Consider the following 22553-nt stretch of genomic DNA (forward strand, 5'->3'; position numbering starts at 1 on the left):
GTGACCTCAAGGTCCTTAAATGGACTGTAGCTTTTGCTTGCACATTTGGGGTCCAACAAAAATACTCCACTTCAATCAGGATGCAGTCATCCACACTCACATGTCTTTCTTATGTTTTTTTCCATTGTTTGTAATTGTATCAATGAACATAAATGGGCTGACACATTAAAGTATGTAATCAGTATAACAACCATTAGTATAACCAACATTGTGTCCTACAGGTTGTAAACAAATAGAAAAGAGGAAGGGCCTTAAAACAGGGTTGTGAGACATCGTAATCCTCTATGTCTGAAACACTTCCCGTCTACTTTAACAATTTGGTAGCAGTCTGTCACGGAAGATCTCCACCAGGCCAGAATGTGTCTGTCTAAATATATTTCGTTTTCAAGCATGTCCAGTACAATATTGTGGTTGACTTTATTGACAGCTGCACTGAAATCCAGCAGTATCGGAAGAGACGTATCCACAGTCTGAGGCAACCAGTAAATCGCTGACCACAAGAGCCAGAGTCAACTGTGTACTACCATGATGTCTAAAGCTAGACTGAAATTAGGGCTGGGCAATATGACTAATGTATGGTATCGTATTGTATAATTTATCGTATCATGATCAATTTTGAAATTGTGATACAGAATATGCAATATTCTGAATATTTAAGCACATCAAGGATATTCTCAGTGCCCGAAGAACACTGATCAATTGCATGTTTCATTAGAAACAGCGTAATCAGACTAGTTTAATTAGATGAAGTGCAGCAGATGTTGAATAATTTAATGAAATCACTGTACTCAGTATGGGAGAGTATCTAATAGTAAGTTTTAAGAATCTAAGTTTAAGTATTTTTACCATATCACCGAGTCCTAACTAAAATATTTCATGCTTGTTATCCCGACTAAAAAATAAGAACTGATGTTGGGCAACACTGAATAATTTAATCATTAATTTAATGAATAAAATAATTAATTAAGGTTCCCCAATCACTGGTAATACATCTAGGAGTAACCTAAAGGTGATGTGCTCTGGGTTAAATGAATTTGGTTGATCTGCAGGACAAATTTAAGTTAGTAGGCTTTTTAAGATCAATCGAACATCAATTCTTCAATTTTTTTTTATCTTAATTGTCCCTCCTTGGCTGTAGTGAGCAAATATTGGTTTGCTGGAAGCACAGTGCTTAATGTTTACCCAAACATTTTCCAACTGGTTATTAAGACTTACTTCTTCTAATCTACAGTCAGGTTTGAGTATGGATGCCCTGTGGTAAGTGCTTTAATCCTGCCTTTGCTGTGGAGCATCACACTGGGAGCCATTGCATTCGACAGTCGGTCACCCCTAGTAGAGATACGAGGGACACAGCGATGAGTGCAGGACATCCTATGGCCACCTGGCCTCTCATACCAGAGAGGGTTTCAACTGGCATTTTTCAGCAGGACAATGCTTTAAGGGTTTCCCAGGAATGTCGCCGCCAGATGGCAACACTTCCTTGGCCAGCCCACTTTCAGATTTATCGGCAATCGAGCATTTATGGGACCAGCTGGGACGCCAGCAATACATGTATCCTTTCGGTCTAATACTGTAATCAAATATATCATTGTTTTGTTCACACATTCAATTCCAACAACTCTTTCTAGGGGTGTTATTTGGTGTGTTCTTTTTTGTCAATCAGTGTGTAAGCCCTGTAGACCACTTCTTTTCTTATCTTTCCCTTGTTTTTCCTCTGTGTAAGAAAGCCCCCACCACCAGCATAGCAATTGTCTTGCATGTTTGGAGAGATCTATTTTCCGAGAAACTCCCACCTGCTCCTGCAATGTGGCAGTTCGTGAGAAACTCCTGTGAGGTTTTTTTTTGGGGATCAGAGCCATTGATCGGGACTCTTGTTCGTGTGCATAATCAGAAAGTGTATGGTATTTCATTCAAGGCAGAGAGTGTGTAGCGTGGGGAGTCTGATGACTAACAATGACAGAGGACGGGGAAATCTGTGGAAAATGTCATTATGTGTGGGCTCTCACACATTTTCACCATCGCTTAGGATTTTTTACATCCTGTAGAGTGGGCCAGGCATAATACCCCTGATTTTTAAATAAAAGTCTAAGTGTAGTTGTGTTAAGGGTTTTCTGTCAAACGAGATCCTGGCCGTAACGAGCCTAATGCTACCTTGTTAGAGACCCTTTCCTTGCTAAAAAAAAAAAAACCTTCAGCTTGTTTTTGTACCGTCTTCATTCATGCTGTTGAGAGATTTGTTTTTGAGGCCATGAAGTTGCGCATTGTACATAGCAGTTCAGGTAACACTGTACCACAACAGTTGTTTTCCCTAATGCAAAACGGAGCTGTCATCGCAGTGTTAAAAACTGCACACTGCAACAGCCCTGTGCAAATCTGATATTTTCACAAAGCCCAAACACATTGCTCAAGTGCACATCAACCAAGTATAGTCATCCACAGCAGCACGGCAGCAGCCAGACAGGCTCAGTGCATCATTTTTAGCTCATCTGATAGAAAGGGTGTATTTACAGAGAAAGTCAACTTGAATTTAAAACTGACACACACACACACACACACACATATATATATATATATATATATAGTTAAATTCTCATATTAAGTACTATAATCATATCATTTCCAAGCCTCCTCATCTTCCATCAAAATACAATGACTTCTTCCCACTTCTAAGACATCCGATTTTAATTAGCTTATGCAGCCATAGGTAGGTGGGTGTGATCCCTGATACTTCTTGGTAAGAAAGGAACAGATGTTATGGCAGGATGTAAGTGACAGTAAGATTTATTTAGTCTGTGAACCCTGAGAACATCTTAGAACTTCTCAAAAGCCCAGGGAGTTATTATCAAAGGAGCTACATTTAACACAAACAAGACTAGAGACACCTGGGCGGAATACACAGCTGGAAACACTAATGATAAAACAGGTTAGGGAGGAGACATAAAAAGAGACAGGAGAGGGTGGGGTCACAAACAAGAAACCATGGCTGAGTCTCAATCTGCATACTATCATACAGTATGTCCAAAATAGTGCAGCACCATTAGTATATCTATACCACCAAAATATTCACGATAACACTCGACCCCTGGGTGTTCTACTGGTTGTTAACAACAGTTTTTACAAAATAAAGAAACAAAATAAATCAAAGAAGCCATTCATTTCATACCGAATTTGCTCCAATATCGTCAAACATAGTTCCACAACAAATGAGTTTAGCTATGCAATGGTACAATTTGTACAATTCCAAAATAACAGGACCGACTAAGTGGAGGTGCATTACTGTGTTGAGTACTGTATGCAGTCCAAGATAATGGCTGGCCACTGGTTGAAATATAAATGGGAGGTCACAGTCATAGTGCTCAACATGGCGTCTGTTTATGGATACAGGCCTGCCCTTCAAAAAAAGAGCCAATGAGTTTGCTGCAGAAGAGGATCAAAGTGGAAACATGGGGAAAGCCTCTCTCAATGTGGAGATCTGCACAAGAGCATTAGCCAGAGCAAGCGTAAAAAATCATGTTTCTCTGCATTATCTTGCCAAATGCTACACACTAGTCTTGAGGTTTTGGTCAGGCTGAATTCCATGTGTGCACATCCACTGCCCTATCATGGTAAAAATGACTCATTTTTGTAATGGGCACACATATGTAAGGTCAGGATGCTAAATGATGACCACACCACCTCATCCCCTCCCAACTCCCTAATTCATCACAAGTATTGGATAGAGCACCGCCATCATTCCAGAGAACACAGTTCCACTGCCCCACAGCTCAACACTCTTGTCCATGTCTGGCATTAGGCATGGTGCCAATAGGCTCATGTTTATCTGCTCCAGAGCGTCCTATTCCATTGCCAAACCGAATCTATTTAAGTGATGTTTAGAGTCAACAGGTCTGGCAGTAATCTTGCCTGGGAATGACTAAAGAAATCGGTAAACTAGTTGATTCAGTAGCTAAGGGGGAAATGACTTACTCAAATGGGTGTTACAGGATTTGCTTACATTTTTATCTTCAATAAATGGAATAAATGTTTAAAAGCAGCATTGGGTGCTTCTATTAAAATGGATAGTGTGATTTTGGAACATTTAAATGTGACAAATATGCAAAAATAGAAGAAACTGGGGTACCACACATCATTCTTTCATGCATTTGGTGTTATTGGGTTGAATATTTATTTCTTAAAACTACGAAAAAAGTGTGATTAACATGATTTATCACCTACCCCAGATGCAGCCCATTAAAATGAACGTGAATAAATGTCTGTTTTTTTCCTTGTTGATTTATGGAAATGCTGTGCCGTGTAATGTGTTTGCATTTAGATTACTTCAGAGGAGAAAAATTATGTCATTGTAAACGAGATACTCAGTACCTGATGCTTGTCCTTATGCATTAGGCTATGATTTGTCCCTGTGGTACAGACCAGCTGCAGGTGCTTTACTGCTGTGCAGCGGGTGAGACACAGACAAAGACATGGATCCCTCTCTTGGGGGATTTTTTTTTTTTTGGTTAAGGACTGCATTCCCATGGAAAAATAGCCCAGGAATGTTGTCAGGCCTTGGAGGCATCCATTATATAGCTTACTGCCTGGGACATGGTGTAAAGTATGGTGGGAGGGAGGTGGTGGATGCACGATACAGCTGCCGATTGAAGTTGTTCTTTTACATTGATCCACAGAAAGCTGACTTCCTTGCATAATTAGAAAAGGAGAAGAAGAGAAAAGCCTGACCACAGGTCAGCAGTTGACAGCACTATGATATTCTCGTTGTGCGGTTTATTATTTTTTAAAGAGAGAAGATGAAGATTTTGTACTGTGATTTCATGCAGCGTCAGTCCCCCCCTCAGCTGTCCCCCTGTCCGTCCCTCAGTATGATCAAAATTAAAATGGCTCGGTCTGTGACATCCAACAGACATAAAGGCTTTAAAGTCACACAAGGCTAAAGGATAGAAAAAAGCACTGTGCCGTTGATGTGCGCAAAAACAGGTCTGACATCAATCCAAATCCACCAATCCATCTTCTTTTTTATTACAAAGCACATTAATAAATGTGTCTCTTCTATGCTTCTAAGCTAATAGATTAACAAATAGATCAACCCAAAAATGTCCTTTATCCACGGCTCATTTTCATGTGAAAAGAAGAGCCCAGTGTTTTTAAAGAAGTGAACTTTGTGAGTAAACAAGGAAATCACCGTCCCGACTTTTTCATAGCCACAGTCTGCTGGATTTCTCATCTCTCAGCTCTCGCTCGACTCTATTCTTATTTAGAAAGATTCTTTGCCATGTTTTCATTGTTTTAATAGCAGCAGACATATTTTCAAAGTTTTGGTTGTGAATGTCTGGATAAGTAGGCCAACAACAAAGCAAGTACAGTCCACCAGTAACCACAACAATAAGCATGACATCCTACACCTGGTGTGCATGTCTGTGAGTGTGTGTGTGTATCCGTTTAATATTTAAAGAGGCAGAGATATAAAGCTGCATTCTGCACTTAAAAAAATATCTTGGTAAATAGGTAAAAAAAATATATAATTTCATGATTTGTAGACACTATCACGATACACATGATCACAGACAAAATGCATCAGTTGTGCCAAATTCTTCTGAACTACTATTCACATTTTGCCCCATATTTACTACAGTGATTTTTGCAGCTGATCAGCGTCTATAAAGCACTGTCGAGATCATTAATATGCTTAGAAAAGTATGTTGTGTATAACAATAACAAAAGTTATCACAATATAATCAAATATGGACACCCCAAATAAATATAATAATTCTAATAAAATCTTACATTTTGAAATATTTATAAATCTACTTTTTCTTATTTTTAGATTTTTCAAAGAATACAGTAAGATTGTTCATGTAAGTTTTACATTTTTCTGCCAGTTTTAAATCTTTTTGTTATATTTCATATAAATATGAAAATGCAAAGAATTTTGCTAAACATAATTGCTGAAAAACTTGTATAGCCTTTCACATAGCCAAGGTATCTAACAACGTCATCCATCTCAAAATAACTATAGTATAATGATACCTTAAATAGCACCTCTCACGTAACCAAGGTCATTTTACACTAACATTATATAAATCTAGAAGTTAGTGGTTGAGATTTAATGAAAGCCTTCTGGAAAAAGATCAAGGCAGAGAGAACGAGGAATAGAAGCAAATATATGAAGGTAAGGAGCTTCAGAGAGAGGGGGCAGCAACACTAAATGACCTGCCACCCATGGTGAATGGCCTGAACCTGGGGACGGCTACAAGAACACAAACTAGAGGTCCTTAATTTGCAAGACAGGGCATATGGATGTAGCTGTTCCAAGAGATAAGTAGGTGTGAGGCCATGCAGGGCTCTCGCTGCAGAAGAGCTTTTAAGGGTAAACCATAAAACAGAGTTGCAGTGAACTAACCTGAATGAAATAAAGGCATGTACCAGGATCTCAGCATCTTTAGAGGGCAGCATAGGGTGGCGCGCAATATAGCAAAGATGGAAATGTGCCGCCTTGTGCTGGCCTCGGAATTATGGTAAATAGAGATCATTTTGATACCAGAGTTAAAGTGACTTTCAGGTGGAGAAGATAGAATCGGTATGGGAAGATACATAATTCTTTATTTTTGTGCATTTAACCTGATTCAGAGAAATGCTATGTATCATTCTATGCATAGCAAATTGTCTACACTGCTAGCGGCATAAAAGTTATTAATGTAGCACCACTTTTCATGCCACCCCAACAAAAAAAAAAGCACTTCAACATGACATGCTCATAATTCCGACATCACAAGTGAGATATTGGATCCTCTGACTATCATGTGAATGCAGCATTAATCAGTAATTTAACTGAGGACACTGACTGAAATTCTTATCAACGAAATATCACCAACGTAAGAAATATCAAGTATATATTTTCCATATTTAAGATGATTTCATGTATCAAGGTCTTTTTTTTGAGTGTTTATGAACTGTCTGAGCATGACAGAGAATCGACTTTGGCTGCCTTCCTCAACATGACCAGTATGTGATGTGCATTGCATGGCGAGAACTAAATGAACAATGAGCCCACTTATTCCAACTTCCTGTGGGGTCGACCCATGCTTCATGGCCTTAATTCATCTTGGCAGTACGCCTAAGCCTCTGTGTGTGCTCCGACACCTCAGTGTGAAGGAATGCTTCAAGGCTAGGTTTGGTTTGGGGCCATAATTCAGAGTCTGTCATGCAGTAAAGTACTGCTTAGCAGGACACAAATATGTGGGGTAAAATGCAGCATTGTCATCTTCTCCTATGTCCGTAGCAACATCATCTATAAACTTTGGCAAATATGAGGTCCTGACTTGGAAGCTGCACATGAACACTCCCTCAAGGCACAAATTCTAGTGGAAATTTGGAGATCGTTTTTGAACCCCGAGTTGAGGTGATCTTTCAAGGTGTCAGAGAAGACGACAGAAGTATTGGATGGCACATAACTCATATAACGCTTTAATGGTTATTTTAATCTGCAATCTGTATGTATTTAATGTGATAAAGAGCAAAGTTATGTATTGTTCTATCCACAGCAAATGACTACTCTACTAGCACTATATAAGTTATTAACAATACATTACCTGCCACTGTCATGTCACAACAAAGCAATTAAACATGCCATGCTCATAATTCTGATTTCACAAATGGGAAGTAAGATCTTCCGACTAGCACATGAATGCAGCACAAGTCACAGAATTCATACCTTGATTGTTTTATTGCTTGCAACATGGTGTCATGGAAGGCAAGGAAGAATAAAACAATCAATGTGTGAATTCTGTGACTTTTGCTGTGTTCATGTACTAGTCAGAGAATCCTACTTCCCACTTTGTGAAGTTGGAATTACGAGCATGGCGTGTTGTCGGGCTTGGCAAGCTGCCACTGTTGGGCCCTTGAGCAAGGCCCTTTACCCCCTCTGCTCCCCCGGTTGGTTGCTCGAGTACAAATTTTATTAAATTGCTCATATACTTCTAAAATTATTTTGCAAATAAATCAAATGTGTACATTGCTCCACTCTCCCCTTCTCACCAGCTGCATCATGGATAATTTTCTTTAAATCATATCTGCAATAATGACAAGAAAATAAAGCATTTTTTCACCAAAATGTTCAGCCCTGCATGGTATGAGAAAAGCCTGTGAAATTCCACTGTAATTCCTCTAAACATCCTCCTAAACATCCTCAAATCCTCCAACAGCTGTGCAACCCATAAAAAGAGGATATTAAGCAATGGTTTCAGAATCCGTGTAAGAGCTCTGCCACATCACGAGAAGGGGGATGTAGTTCTTTGTTAGAGGGGACAGGGGTTTGAGACGGCATCTTTTCCTTTTCCTGAAACCCAACTTTACTTAACACGTTTGCAAGGCCAGCAGTAAGCCTTTAGGTGATTCCAAAACATATACAGCTCTGGAAAAAAATGAGACCACCCTACATTATCAGTTTCTCTGGTTTTACTATTTTTAGGCAATGTGTTTAGGGAAATTAACATCTGGTTATATGTATAACATCATGGTCATAAGATGTTATGTTTAGAGCATTTATTTGCATAAATAATTTGCAACTGCTCAAAAACAACTGCTCAAATAATGCAAAGAAATTATTAGAATAATTATAATGCAAATAAGTTATTATTCAAATTGAAACAACACATTACTATGGTGAAATAAGCTTGACTGCTGTTTTTTTATTTATTTATTTATTAAGACAGCTTTCATGTCTTGGCAGGCTCTCCACTAATTTATTCAACAACTAATATTTGGTTAACTGTATCTTGGCAAGTTGTACATTGACCAGACATTTTTGAAGCTTCTGGCAGAATTCTGGTAGGAAGCTCATTTATAAAATGTTCACTTGCTTTTTCCAGCTTTGAGGCCATTGTCATGTTGGAACACACAATTTTGTCCAGATTTCAACCATCTAGCTCATGATTTGAGGTAATGCTGAAGATGTCTAAGGTAGTCTTCATTTCTCTTTATCCTAACCACTCAGCTCAGCTCACCACAGCTCCAAAACAAGTTGCTACCATCACCATGCTTAACAGTTGGTACAGTCTTCTTGGGATTGAATGCATTACCTTTCCTCCATCTTTGTCTTATGTGAAAAGTGTTGTTTTTGGAGAGGGGCTTCTTTCTTGAAGAGTCTATAGTGATGTAAAATTCACTTGACTGGAATTGACAGTGACAGTGGTGTTCCAGCAGCTTCCAGTTCATTTACTGTGCCTTGGTGATTTTAGAGTTGTTCCTGACCACCCGAACCAATTTCATTTCAACTGAGGGCGACTCAGCTTGGGTCTTCCTCTTATGTTTGAATTGAAGAAGGAAGATGGACTCTGCAGTTGTTCAGAAACCATTTACTAAACTCCTCTGACTTTCCCATTGTACTATCCAATTCAATCCAGAACAATCCAGTGCAAACCAATAAGTGCTGTCAAACAAACCCTTTTTATGCAGACACAGAGAAGCTACCAGCTGTAGTCAGTCATGATCACTAACACGAAGTTAAGAAGCCATTGTAAGTTAAGACTTTTTAGAGCTTTCAACATCATTGAATTAATAATCAATCATTTCTAAAATTCTAAAAAACTATTCTGACCTGTGTTCATTTCAGATAACACCCCAAAAAATAAAAATTCTTTTTATAATTTTTTTAATAAATTCTTTTTCCTCAATTAAATATTTTTTTTACGAAACAATTACTAATTCTACCCCAGAAAAGGGATTGAAAGCTCAACATTGCTTTTACTGTATACACTCTTGTCAAGCAATTTATTAGGAAAACTATACTAATACTGGGTGTGGCCTCCATTTTGCCCTCAAAACAGCCTCAATTCTTTGTGTCATGAATTCCACAAGACGTTGGAAACATCCCTTTGATACGTAGCTCCATGTTAAGATAATTCCAACAGATTTATCAGGAACATTTTTATACGGTGAATCTCCAGTTCTAACACATCCCAAATGTGTTCTATTGCGACAACTTTGACTTTGTGACAGGGTGCATTATCATGTTGGAAGAAGCCACTAGAAGATGGGTACATTATGGCCATGAAAGGATGCACATAATCAGCAACAATATTCAAATAGGCTGTGGCATTCAAGTGATGACTGATGGGTATTAACGGGCCCAAAGTGTGCCAAGAAAACAAATCAATAAATCCCAAAGAAATGACTTTGCAGAGACAGTAGCTTAATATCAAGGACAGCCGCAGTGCATGGATCTGGTGCAAGAGGTGCCCAGCCTAACTCAAGTGGTGAGTGTAATATAAGTGTCAATGTGAGTGAAAATTCTTTGGTTTAAACTCTAGACTTGAATTATGTACTTTTTAAGAACAAATATTTTCTAGGAACAGAGCTAATAAAGTCTCATTTAACCCCCTAAAAAGCCTATGGATCGCTAGAGGGCCAAATGTGTAATTACAAACTTCTATTACCTAGGAATAGCCCCACCAGTTTGTCCCTGTAGTTACTAAATACCAAATAATACACCATAGTGCATCATTAAGGGGTTTATAAAACATATATATGTTATATATATGTTTTACATATATATATGGCAAAACTGGCCTTAATTAATGTGTCAGCACATGATAACAATGCAGGGCTGTTCCGTTCAAGAAGTAGCTTCCTCGTACATTGACTTACTGCAAGGATTCTGAAATAATATTTGATGCCATTTGAAGTCTTTGTAGTACTATGATTATAAATTTAATTGGTTTATTTGTTTCATTAACGATATGAACTTTCATAATTTCAACTATCATAATTCTCAGTAGTCATCCTGCTTTTTGATGTGATTTAAAGTTAATAAAAGTATATATGAAAGACCTGTTTTTTAGTTTTTTATTTTATACTTATTTAAACTCCTGATTGTAGACTTGGTCAAAGAGCCAGCTACCTCCTCAAGGTACTTGACAAGATGTTGTAAATGAGTTTTTCTTCAGCAAGGAAAACATTTTTTGTTGCGTCTGTGGTCTACCCGGCCTTTTTGTGTTGCTGAGCTCACCAGTGCATTCCTTCCTTTAAGAAAGTTGATTGATTTGGCCACACTTTAAGTTTCTGCTATCTCTCTGATAGGTTTATTCTCCTTTTTTCAGCCTAATTGATGGCCTCCTTCACTTGCATTGATCCTCTTTGGACCACATATTGAGTTCCAACGAACAGTACTTGGAAACAAATTCAAGACTTGGAAACAAATCCAGACCTTTTATCTCCTTAATTTATCATGAAGTAACAAGGGCACAGGACACAAAACCTGGCTTTTCAGTCAACTGTCCAATTACTTTTGAGCCAGTGAAAAAGGTGGGACTAAAATAAACGTGTTTTCTAAACAGTTAATGCAATAATTATGTTAAAGCTGAAAGTCTACAATTTAGAGAGGAAAAATGACAACTTAATCTTTAGTACTAGGTGGGTAGTTACTATGTCTCTGAGGTGGATCAAGAAATCGACATGGAGTGGAAGTGAAAACAAGTGATATTTTGCTACAAAATAATTGTAGAAAAAAAAAACATTAGTGTGAAATCTAGATTATTAATGTCTTGTCTCACTTCCAAAGGTTTTTGGACCAGCATCACCTCTTATGAGACTCTGTCCAGTGCAACAGCTTCTGCACACTGTGCATCACAGGCTCGATAGCCTCTCCATCGCCATCACTGCCTGTTATGCTTTTGACCTTTCACACAGTGAGATAAACTAAGGAAACTGAGCTCAACATAACATTTTGAAAAAGTCAATTGTGTTTGTTGTCGTGCTGGACTTGTGAAAATGATGGGAAAACAGCTTAGCAGAGTACTCAAATACACAAATACACACACACACACACACACACCACAAAGTAGCCAAATCAATTACATGGTATGTAAATTAAGGACAGCAAGTAACCTACACAAAATGCTATTTTTTATGCTGGAGCTTGCAGCCCCATTCAAGAACAGAAATACTGACTGCTGGTTCTGTTTGGGGTTGCCAAAATAAGCTATTTGCAGTGATGCTGCTCCCTAAAGAACGTTTCAAGGTTTAACCGAACAATTTATTCAAATGTTCTTTTGGAAAGCAAAGCAATTTTATTTATATAGTGCTTTTTACAACAAATGTTGTCACAAAGCAACTTCAGAGGTCAGGGTCCGAGTCTCTTTTGAGCAAGCTAGTGGCAACAGTGGAAAGCAAAGGAAAACTCCCTTGGGTTGAGAGGAAGAAACCTTGAGAGGAACCAAGACTCAAAAGAGGAACCTGTCCTCCTCAGGTCGATACTGGATAATAATAAAAAGCAACACAGGAATAAAGACCACAATACACCAAAACTGAATTAAGAAAAATCGATAAATGTGGCGTCAAGCGTGGCGTGAGTGAGATTTACCATTCAAACACACTTACTTCAACTCAGTTAATTGCTAGGTTTAGTTAGTGTGTTAGAGCACAGGACACAATAACAATAGTGTTGGTCCACTATTGTTATGAGTCAAAGTACCTTTTTTTTTTAGTTCTATATAGAACTATCTGGCTTGTAAAATGTAGATTTCTGAGGAATATAATCTACTTTTATATGAGATACACATTTAATTCATTTCACACCTGGTTTGCTTTGCTGTTTCTTGCACTTTTCAATTTCAAGCTATAGCATATTTTTTTTTATTTTAGACCAAAAGAATCTAAAGAAGAGAAGCAGATCGTGAAACACGCTCACGTCCCAACACAGATTGATTCTGGATGACCAAATTTCAGTATGGAACTCTGAGGGAGTTTATTTAGTTGGGTACAACCCCTACTTCTACTCCTACTTAAGATATTCTTTCCTTGCCTAGTTTTACTTTTACGTGAGTCATTATTTCAATGAAGTCACTTCACTTTCGCTTAAATAATGCTTTAGGCTACTCTACACACTTGTGTTCGAGGCTTGAACTGGAAGAATATGTGTCGTGGCAGGATGAGGATGGAATTCACACCTTATTTGGTGCAAACTCAGCAATGGACTACAGACAACATGTGGATGTTACATTTCTCCGTAACTGCAGATACAGAACAACGAGTTCAAGCAGAAAAGGCACAGATATGCATCAGTGAGGACTGAAATGATAATCACTAAGGCCTTTTTGAAGTCTAGGAGACATTCTCTCACTCTCAACATGCTGTTGAGTATTCCTACTCATAACAATGGGAAGATATATTCTTATAAAGACTATAAAGTCTTACTCTACTGCTGCTCTGAGCATTTGTGTGGATCTACACTCTTAAAAATAAAAGTGCTGTAGGGCTCCGAGCAGCTCAGCGGTCTAATGTGCTATAGCCATTGCCCGGGGGGTGCCAGTTTGAATCCCGAGCCATGCCGCTTTGCCATCAGCGGTCAGAGTCTGAGAGAGTACAACTGGCTGTGATCTCTCTGGGAGGGTAGAGGGCACTCTCTCCTTTCATCACTCTTGAGGCATCTGTTGAGCTGGGGACCTGACGCTTTCCTCCAATCATGTCGGCTGCCTGGAAATGCTGCATTGGTAAAGGCGGTGGCTGGCTTTGCATATATTGGAGTCCTTATGGGCAAATGGGTGGGTTGTAGTTGTAGGCAGTACCAAATTTGAAGAAAAAGAAAAAAATTGGAATTTTAAAGGTTTAAAAAAGTTGATAAGCTGAAGGTTCTTAACTGATATAAAGGTTCTTCACACTCATGTCTCTTTTACAAAAATGATTCTTTTATGGCACTGCTTAAAGAACCAGTTGTAGCACCTGTACCAAGACACTAGCTTCAACACTGCTTTAAAATATATTATATACATCTAAATACATTACTGTGTTCAATCAGTGCTTTGCAAATGACATCTCAGTATGCAACACATGACTATACTCCAGGAACCTCTGCGAGAACATGTTTGACACATTGAACGTTCCAATGACTCAAAGAACTATTCGAATGCTTAAATGCTTCTTTGCCTGCTATAAATGGCTCCTTATATACAATAAAAACCAAAAGTTCTTTATTAAAAACCTAAAGAAACCAAATAACCAAAAAGGGTTCCACTATTGTTTTAAGCCAAAAAAACAAAACAAAACACTATATCTATATCTTAGCTAACTGATTAGAGTGTATGGTGGTCATTTGTATCCAGATGAATGCTGTAGGTGTTTTTTATCCATCAATAGACAAGGGGGATTTTGCAGTGCTCCATCATGATGCACTATTAGCACAACTGCCAATTAATAGCCTGCATGGAATACCTTCATTCCAGCCTCGGCTAAATATAAATGGCGATTTCCACTAGCAAATGATCAGGATCAAAAGCTCTGCCTAAAGCATGGGGCGTGATTTCCCAATAGGGACACACAGGGCAGTTGCAGGATGAGGAAACACGCAGGGGATACAGTGTGTCTGTTTCATGTGGAGATTATGCACACATCTGAATGGAGAAAATTCAATGGCACATTTGTTGTGTTATTAGCATAAACAGGCTTACCGCTTTTCCGGAGCTTTTTCGGAGATGTCAGAGCATAGAGAGTCCGCCTCAGAAAAGAGGCAACTAAATCTATCTGGTGATCCCAAAACTGCTACGCTACATTAAACATGTCATTTTTTACTGACGGTCACAGTAGTCCCAATAAATTTAGCAAGTTCACGACATTCTGCAAGTTCCAGTTACTAATGCTTTGTACGTGTTTTCAAAATGAAGCTAATCAAAGCAAAAGGAACCATTTGGCAGACCCCACAGCTCTATATTAAGAATAGCTGACTGCCTGGGTCTTAGCTGTGATGCAAAAGGTTTCAGGTTCAGATAAGCCGGTGGTACGGCAAGTGCCAGTGTTGTTTTCACGTTTCTGTTATAGAGAAAAAGAACAAAGAACAAGGAAGTTTCAGACGCAGGTAAGACTCAAACTAGCTCACGCAACTGTGGCCTGAAAGTGACCAACACTGTGCATCACCACAGAATTTGACAAATAGCATTTATTAATTCTTTAATGCTAATCAGGTAAAAGCTTTTCAACTGCATTCCACTCCTTACTGTTGAAAACTGACCAATATATTTAACACTAAATTCTTTTAATATTAATTCAAATATTTTTCATATTAAAACTAAATTAAAGAGCCCATATCCTACATTTATCATGTATTTTAATGTTTTATGCTGAGGTCCACTTATGATGCTTATGATTGGGTTTATATACCAAAAATACTGTAAAAATACACATCCATTTTCCAGGTCCTGTTTATTGCTTTTGTATGAAATTAGACTTTTTTGTGGGCGGTGTGGATGGGTGGTTTGTGTATGTGTATGTGTGTGTGTTTTTTTTTTTTTTGTTTTTTTTTGGGGGGGGGGGGGGTTGCACAGTGTATGCGACAGAGGCAGTTAAAGCTGCCACTGTTGGACCCTAGAGCAAGACCCTTTACCCTCACAGGGCTGAGCAGTGATGGCTGCTTACTGTCACTGTGTGTGTTTGCTCACTAGGGTGTTCCATTCCTTTTTTTCATTAATGTGCACTAAATATTAGTATATTAGTACTGCTTCACCCCTTCGAGATTCTAAAAACACCCAGTTTTTCTGTTCTATGCTGTCTGATGTTACTTTGCGTAATTCCCTGATCATGTTGTTTAAGGTAAAAACTAACATCAGTCACCTCGTGTATTTTCTAACGGAAAGCAGAAGCAGCTGCGTTGTCATGGTGAAGACAGACATGCGGAATAGCAGAATATATATATTATATATAAATACGTATATTTTGAAAGCTTTTTAAGCTATTAATAATACACACGGTTAACACAAATAACAGCTATGGCCTTTTGAGATAGAAATTTTGCCCTGTATTATTAATCACACACTAACGACTAATATAGTAAAGGTCAGATAGGAAGGGGGTTAGTTTAGCCAAAGCTATTACATCTTAAAAAATCTAAATGGATGAGCTTTAACTTCAACACATTATTCTAGCAGTTAAACCATCAAGAAATCTGGGGATGCGGCAGCCCCCTCACTAACCACACATCCTGTATTCCTGACTGTGTCTATAAGACTGGCACATGGGCTGAGCTGGAATACTTTTTATAACTTCAACACAAATCTACTATAGTACTGTGTGTGTTAAATGCACTTCAAATCAGATTTTGTCATTATTACAGGAGTCAGCCAGTAACCGGAGTTCTGCTTTGCAACCAGCCAATAATCTCACAGAATAAGATGTGAAGTAAACGTAATGTAAAACTCAGTGTTGAACACCGCTTGCTTATTTCTGGTACCATGGTCAGTTTTCACGCATTGCGCAGACTTAGAAATCCAAGAATACTCTGGTTAAGAGGATACATGCACTGACGAATCAGATTACTGAGCTAAAATTCTTTATAGTTCTTAATTGGATTTCTAGACTTTACTCCAGCAAAGAATACAATTTACATGACCACTTAAATAATCGGATAATTGCAGAAATCCAATTATAACTGCACTATTAAGTGCATGTAAACGCACTGACTGAATCCAAAGCAGCCTAATGTCCATGTAAACTGCGGACTGAAGCTTTAATGTTTACACACTACAACAAACTCTTATTTTTTTAAATACATGTTGTTTTTCTACAATATGGGCTTGTTAATATGTAAATGCTCCAACTGTCACATTTCAGGGCAGCATAAATGACTACTATCTGCGCGCATCCGTAACCACCTGCCGAAACACGCTTTTAGGAACATCTGAGCATGTTATGATGTGCGCTAAATCTGAAAAACCTAACAAACTTCAAAAACCAGAGCAACTGCTGAGTGCACAACAAAGTCCCCAGTGCAGAATGAATTCCACACACTGTAGGTGATTTTTTACTTTAGCACAGGTGGTGTTCACTGGAAGTTTTTTTCTTTGCTTGATCATGACGCGACAAATTAGTAACCTAAGTGGAGCGCCTTCATTACAGTCGTCGGCCACTAGCTGAATACAAATGGGGACTTCCACTGGAAAAAAGGTTAAGACGAAAAGCTCTGCCTAAAGCATGTTCCGTGAGGCAGTCGAGGGACGAGATAGCACGAGAGGGATGAGAGAGTGTAAAGCCCCCAGCTTGGTGTGAGAAGCACATCTGATAAGCGTTTTCGGACAGTGTTGAACAACTGGCACACCTCCAGCACTTTATCATAGAGCAGCAGAGGGCCACTGCAGCCTCGTCCGATTGTCTGTGCTTGTGTTGTGGACCAAGTTATTACTGAAGTCCCCTTAAATCAACTATGCAGAAGGCAGGGGAAGCAAAGGCATCTGTCATAGAGGCGCCTGCCGAGAAAACACATCAGCGACATCTGTACCATTCTAATTCACACTCACTCACTCCCTCCCATCTTCCCTTGCTCTCTGGGGTTTCTGTATGTTCAAAAAGAGCAAGTCTAAAGAAACACGCTCCGTCACATTTTCAGAACGTCTGTGGAATTACAGCTCACAGTAATTCTGACTTTCATTCAGAAGCAGAAGATTACAGTTGCACAAAGAATACAGAATCAACATAATGGATCTTCATTGGCAGACATCATATCAGTCTCAATAAATCACTGATATATATATATATATATATATAATGTGGGATACCTATATAAGTTCTATTTGGTGGGTCTTCCTCAAATCAATAAAAGTCAGTAAAAAATAAGCTTTAATGCAGTGTAATCAAAATCACATGACTTCTTAAATGCCCAATCTTTTGGGTATTTGGGTGGAACAATCTTCAAAAAGGAAGCGCCCCATGTTAAGACCTAAAGGTAAGACCAAAAGAATACATATAAAGACATATAAATTCTTTATATAAATAAACTACAACAATCCTGCTGTCTTTATTTTGGAAGGTGCTTCTGATATACAAATATCATAATCATTCATACAAATATTACAATATGGTGTAAATATACTCTATATCGTATGTCACTATGATTTGTTTAATGTGGGACATATTTTTTCTAAAAGGGATATGGGATTGTGCTATAACAACACTTACAAGGTTTTAGGACATTTATGATATATAGATATTTATTTGTTTTATTTAGTACAATATACAGATATTTACAGTGAAGATGATTAGATTCAGTAATGAGAAGTGGCGTTTTTAAAATCAATTTTACCATTGTGATTGACGGAGGTTCATGAATTTTCAGTTTAGAAACACGTAGTCCAGAAACCAAAAGGATTTATCTGTAAATCTGATCATAGTCTGTGTAGCAAATTTACTATAATGCCATCAGTCTGGCGTTATAATGTGGCCCTTAGCATAGCAGAACAAATAGTTAATCCAAGCCTTTTATTCTTTCTGAAGTCAAGCAACTAAATGCTGATAATGCTGTTTATTATTAAATGACTGTTATAGCTGCTCATGGTTTCCTGGTTCTGACCTTTTACTGACCTATCTATGTCGATCTGTTGTCACTGACAAATAAGTAATTTGTTAGTAAATTTTTCTTTTTAATTGTGTATTAGATGAGATATGCTGCAAACTAATTGTACTCTTTGAGATAAATAAAGTTGTCTGAATGAGAATCCAGAATGACTGTGCATTTAATTCTGCTCAATTCTGCTTTGTCTGCATAACAGATAAGACAACATAAGTTACTTTAAAGTATTTCTAATACATCATAACTGTCAAGCAGAGTCTTTCTGTTATTTTCAGAACTGCAACTTCACAAAGGAGAAAAAAAACTTCTTAAGTGTCAAAAGGAAATATTTTATTTATTTAAATCATTAATATTTATTTTGGAGTTTTTCTAGTTCATCAGGACATTTTAACTGACCGTAAAGGACAACCGTCACAGTTTTAAAAACTGTGCAAAAAAATGCAAAGGGTTGCATGAAAGCAAATCTATTACAGTCTATTGTAACATGTAAAATCCACATCTATAGTCTGGGTTTTGTAAAAGCAGTAACATTGTAAGTGGTAAAATTACTGAACATGTGATTGCACATTTGACTTAGCTTAGCTTTTATTGGATGAATTAATGTGATTAAGCCTTTGAAACATTGACTTTTCACTGTCCAGCATTAGAAAATGCAGATTCTGAGACAACGTGGCACTAGGAGTTTTGATACGTGTTCCATCTCTGTTACGAGTGTGATACCTGCCTTTTTTCTTCTGGTTTGATTAAAGAGCATCCTGAGGATTTCAAAGTGGTACTTTTTGTGGATTTAATGAATTTGCTTCATTTTGTAATGTACTCTAGTAGTCTGTAAAGCAAACACATGCATTAGGGTCACTCACCCTATATTAATGGATTGACCATTAACAAACAAAATAGAACAAGGCACAGAAAAAAGACTGCATATAAATGCCTGTGGGCTGTGTTTTTGACTGTAGCACAGACATGTAAGAGAAATTAAAATAAGCAAAGATTTTACATTCTACAAACTGCCATAATCAATGCAATGTTGTCAATTTTTTCCCTGAGTAATCCAGTTTAACAAAGTGTAATCAAGTTTAATCAAGTTATCATGACAGCTCTAATCCCAGATCATCATATCGTTGCAACTTCACCACAGACAATCCATCTCTTTCTGGAAACAGGAAACACTGGAATCTGGGCAATTCCACAAACCCATACGGAAATCTTTCTCAATGACAGATCTCAGACGTAAAAAATTATTATGACCCTGGCTAAATCTCTGCTATTCATGCGAAAGAAATCTGCTGCATTAGGCTCGCTATATGTTGGAAAATCAGGTGTGCTTTGGTGTCAAAAGAAATACACATAATAAAGACATTGTCATTCACAGGATGCCACAATTTAGGCTGTGCTTTTTTCTCTTTTTCCTCAGAAATATCCCGCATTTGGGAATGCTGCTAAGCTTCCCTCCACAAACGGCCCCTGCAGTGGATCAGTACTCCTGAAAGCGGAACACGAGCAAGCGGAGCACACAGGACGTTCAATAAGCAACAACAGGCTGCAAATAATGCGATTATACCTCATCTTGCTTGACGAACACAGTGAACGGCAACCAGCACAGCAGCCCTGAGTAACAGTAACAGCGGGGACTTCTCAACACACACTGCAGTCTCGTACTCTCGCGTTCTCTCTCTTTGTCTCCCTTTTCTTTCTCTTCAGTCTGTTTTGCCCCCTCTCTTCTGCTCTCGCTTTCTCTCTCCCTCACACACACACACTTGCACAATCACATTTCACTGCAAATCTTCAGAAACTCAAACAAAGGGTGAATTACAGAAGCGACACCAACAATAATATAATAACAATAAAAACTGTAATTAATAATGATTGCTAGCATTAATAATGATAATTGTAGCTATTAAAGTAGCTATTAGTGGCACTAGCAGCATTAAAAAGGTGGACAACTCAAAGAATTCTTTGATGGCTTGGTTAAATGGTTCTTCTCTGATGAAATAAAATACTGTATGTAGTATATTAAAGGTGTAAAGGTTCTTTAAAAGGTTCCATAGAGCACCACTATTATTGCTTATCAAAGAACCCTGTGTCTGTCCTATATATAGAACCCGTTTTGCTAAAAGTGCTGCACACATTTACACTCATCTGCAAGCAAACATGGTTCTGTATGGGACTGACAAAGGGTACTTTAATTGTTTGGTTGCAACAACAGCGGATTTTTGTCTGGTGCTATACAGAACCATTTTTATATATAAAAAAAAATACATATACAAGAGGGGTTCTTTATAAATGAAGAACCCTTAAAGATTCTATAAAACCAACTCACGTACTGAAGGTAATGGTTCTGTTGGTTCTGTCCGAGTCATCGACCCCCTTGTCTGTAGTGTTGCACACAAACAACATGCGATATATATTTACTAGACACACTGATAAGGACTCCTTGACTCTTTGATCGTAACGACAGTGGAATGCTTTTAGTGATATACAGAACCGCTACCCTTAAGATATGTTCTTTTTGTGTATAATAAACCCTTGAACCAGGCCAGGAACCCCTTAAAGCATCTAATTCCAGTTCTTTAATTTGTCAAGGCTCTACAGAACCACTGTCCACTGTCCCTCCCAAATGAACCCATTTCTTAAAGGTTGCACTTAATTGACCCATAATTGAGGTCAAGTCTGTTTCTCCTTGTTGACGCAGCCCACTTTGTCCATGTGCAGCCACCTTTAAACACTGTAATTTTACACCACTCCTTTAGTGTGGCAGCATTTAATCAACACAGACCAACAAATGAATGAATTAACAGGGTCCAGAGGAGTTCCAGCCCTATTAGACATTTTCACTAGAGGTCAGCCCGGCTGACTCTGTCTGCTGTTCCGCAGCAGCAGCAAAGAAGGTCCGAGCAGCTCGCCCTTTAATAAGCAGCCCACTGAGCAAAGCCTGCTACAAACTAGCGAGCTAGCTGAGTTCCGCGCACAGCTCCCCGCACAGCTCAGTAGTCGGCTGATAAGACGCCTTTCCAAAAAATAAGCTAGGTCCAAAGTTTCTCCACAAGCTCAAAACACTGGTAAACATTCACCAAACACCAAACTTCTAGCTAGCGTTTTACAGAAGGTATTTATTCATGTGTGGGCTCATATGAGCAAACTGCTGGCAGCCTACTTTCCTAAGTAGATACTGAGGGACTGAAGACAGGCACTAATAAACATCCCCCCACTGTGAAAAGGTCAAGTTCTAGCTAGCTACCTTCACTGGCCATCGCGCTCAGCTGTAGCAGGAGGAAAAGGACGGCTAAGTCCGGCGAAGTGAACGGCGCCCTCTCGCAGCTCATCGTGTGCGCGCGCTCCATCCTCGCGGTCTCGTGCCCACTCTCGGAAAGCTCAAAGCGCGGTCACGGCTGGAGACCTGCCCCTATAACCCGCGGCTCCTGACAGGACTCGCTGGCGAAGTACTCTCCGTCGTATCCCAAACGAGGACATCCCTCTCTGCTCGGTCCGCGACACGCCGCCTCTCAGCCTGAGGCGCTGAAGGTGAAGAGAGGCGCGCGGAAGCACACGCGCCCGCTGCGCGCGACACACCTGACAAAGCGTCAGGGAGGATTTCGTCACCGACGGCTCCCGTAAGCGTACGGCACCGAGGCCACGTGTGCTGCTGTTTTGGTTCTGGAGGTTAAAGCCTAGATCGTCGGCTTTAATTCCAGAGGATTTTCCTCTGGACTGGTTTCTCCCGTGTAGGAATGCCGTTGCTTTTGTGGAAGAATCACCTCGGGGTTTCCGAGAGTTACTGGCCAAAAAAAAAAATAAAAAAATAAAATAAATAAACCTCAATAAAACGTTAAAAAAGTTTTTTAACATTTTTTATTCATGATTTGCTTCATCGTCTCCACGCGAATGATAATATGACAATACACGATATCTGATACACTAGTCCCTATTTTTAGCACCGGTTTCCTGATGTACTGGTTTCATTCATGCTGAACCGATTCACCTGAATCAGCGCCACATTTCTGACTCTCAGAATGAACAGTTCCGCTCTAGGTAGGAATGCTGTCACTGAGGTCACACTTTAGCTAAGGAACACAACTGATCACCTGTAAAAGGGAGGTTCTTTAAGAGGCACATTGACAACCCTTGGAATGAAGCACTAGGGTGTTTAAATGCTCATATATTGGCCTGTTTTCAGAGTTCTTAGGGGGGATTTGCAATACAAAGTACCCCAAGTTCGGACTGATGTACTTGG

At 38.9% G+C, this 22553-nt stretch overlaps 1 protein-coding gene across 1 annotated transcript in view; it reads right to left on the minus strand.

Annotated features, from left to right (window-relative positions):
* The window catches only part of rxfp2a (relaxin family peptide receptor 2a), a 122315-nt gene extending 100717 nt beyond the window's left edge, over window positions 1–21598 (minus strand). The window contains exon 1 of the mRNA XM_072659121.1: window positions 21561–21598. Coding sequence (XP_072515222.1) covers window positions 21561–21573 — 13 coding nt within the window. The 5' untranslated portion in view covers window positions 21574–21598. The remainder of the gene's footprint in view (window positions 1–21560) is intronic.
* Between the last annotated feature and the right edge of the window lie 955 nt (window positions 21599–22553).

Source organism: Salminus brasiliensis, chromosome 16 (assembly GCF_030463535.1).
Source record: "Salminus brasiliensis chromosome 16, fSalBra1.hap2, whole genome shotgun sequence".
NCBI lineage: Eukaryota > Metazoa > Chordata > Actinopteri > Characiformes > Bryconidae > Salminus > Salminus brasiliensis.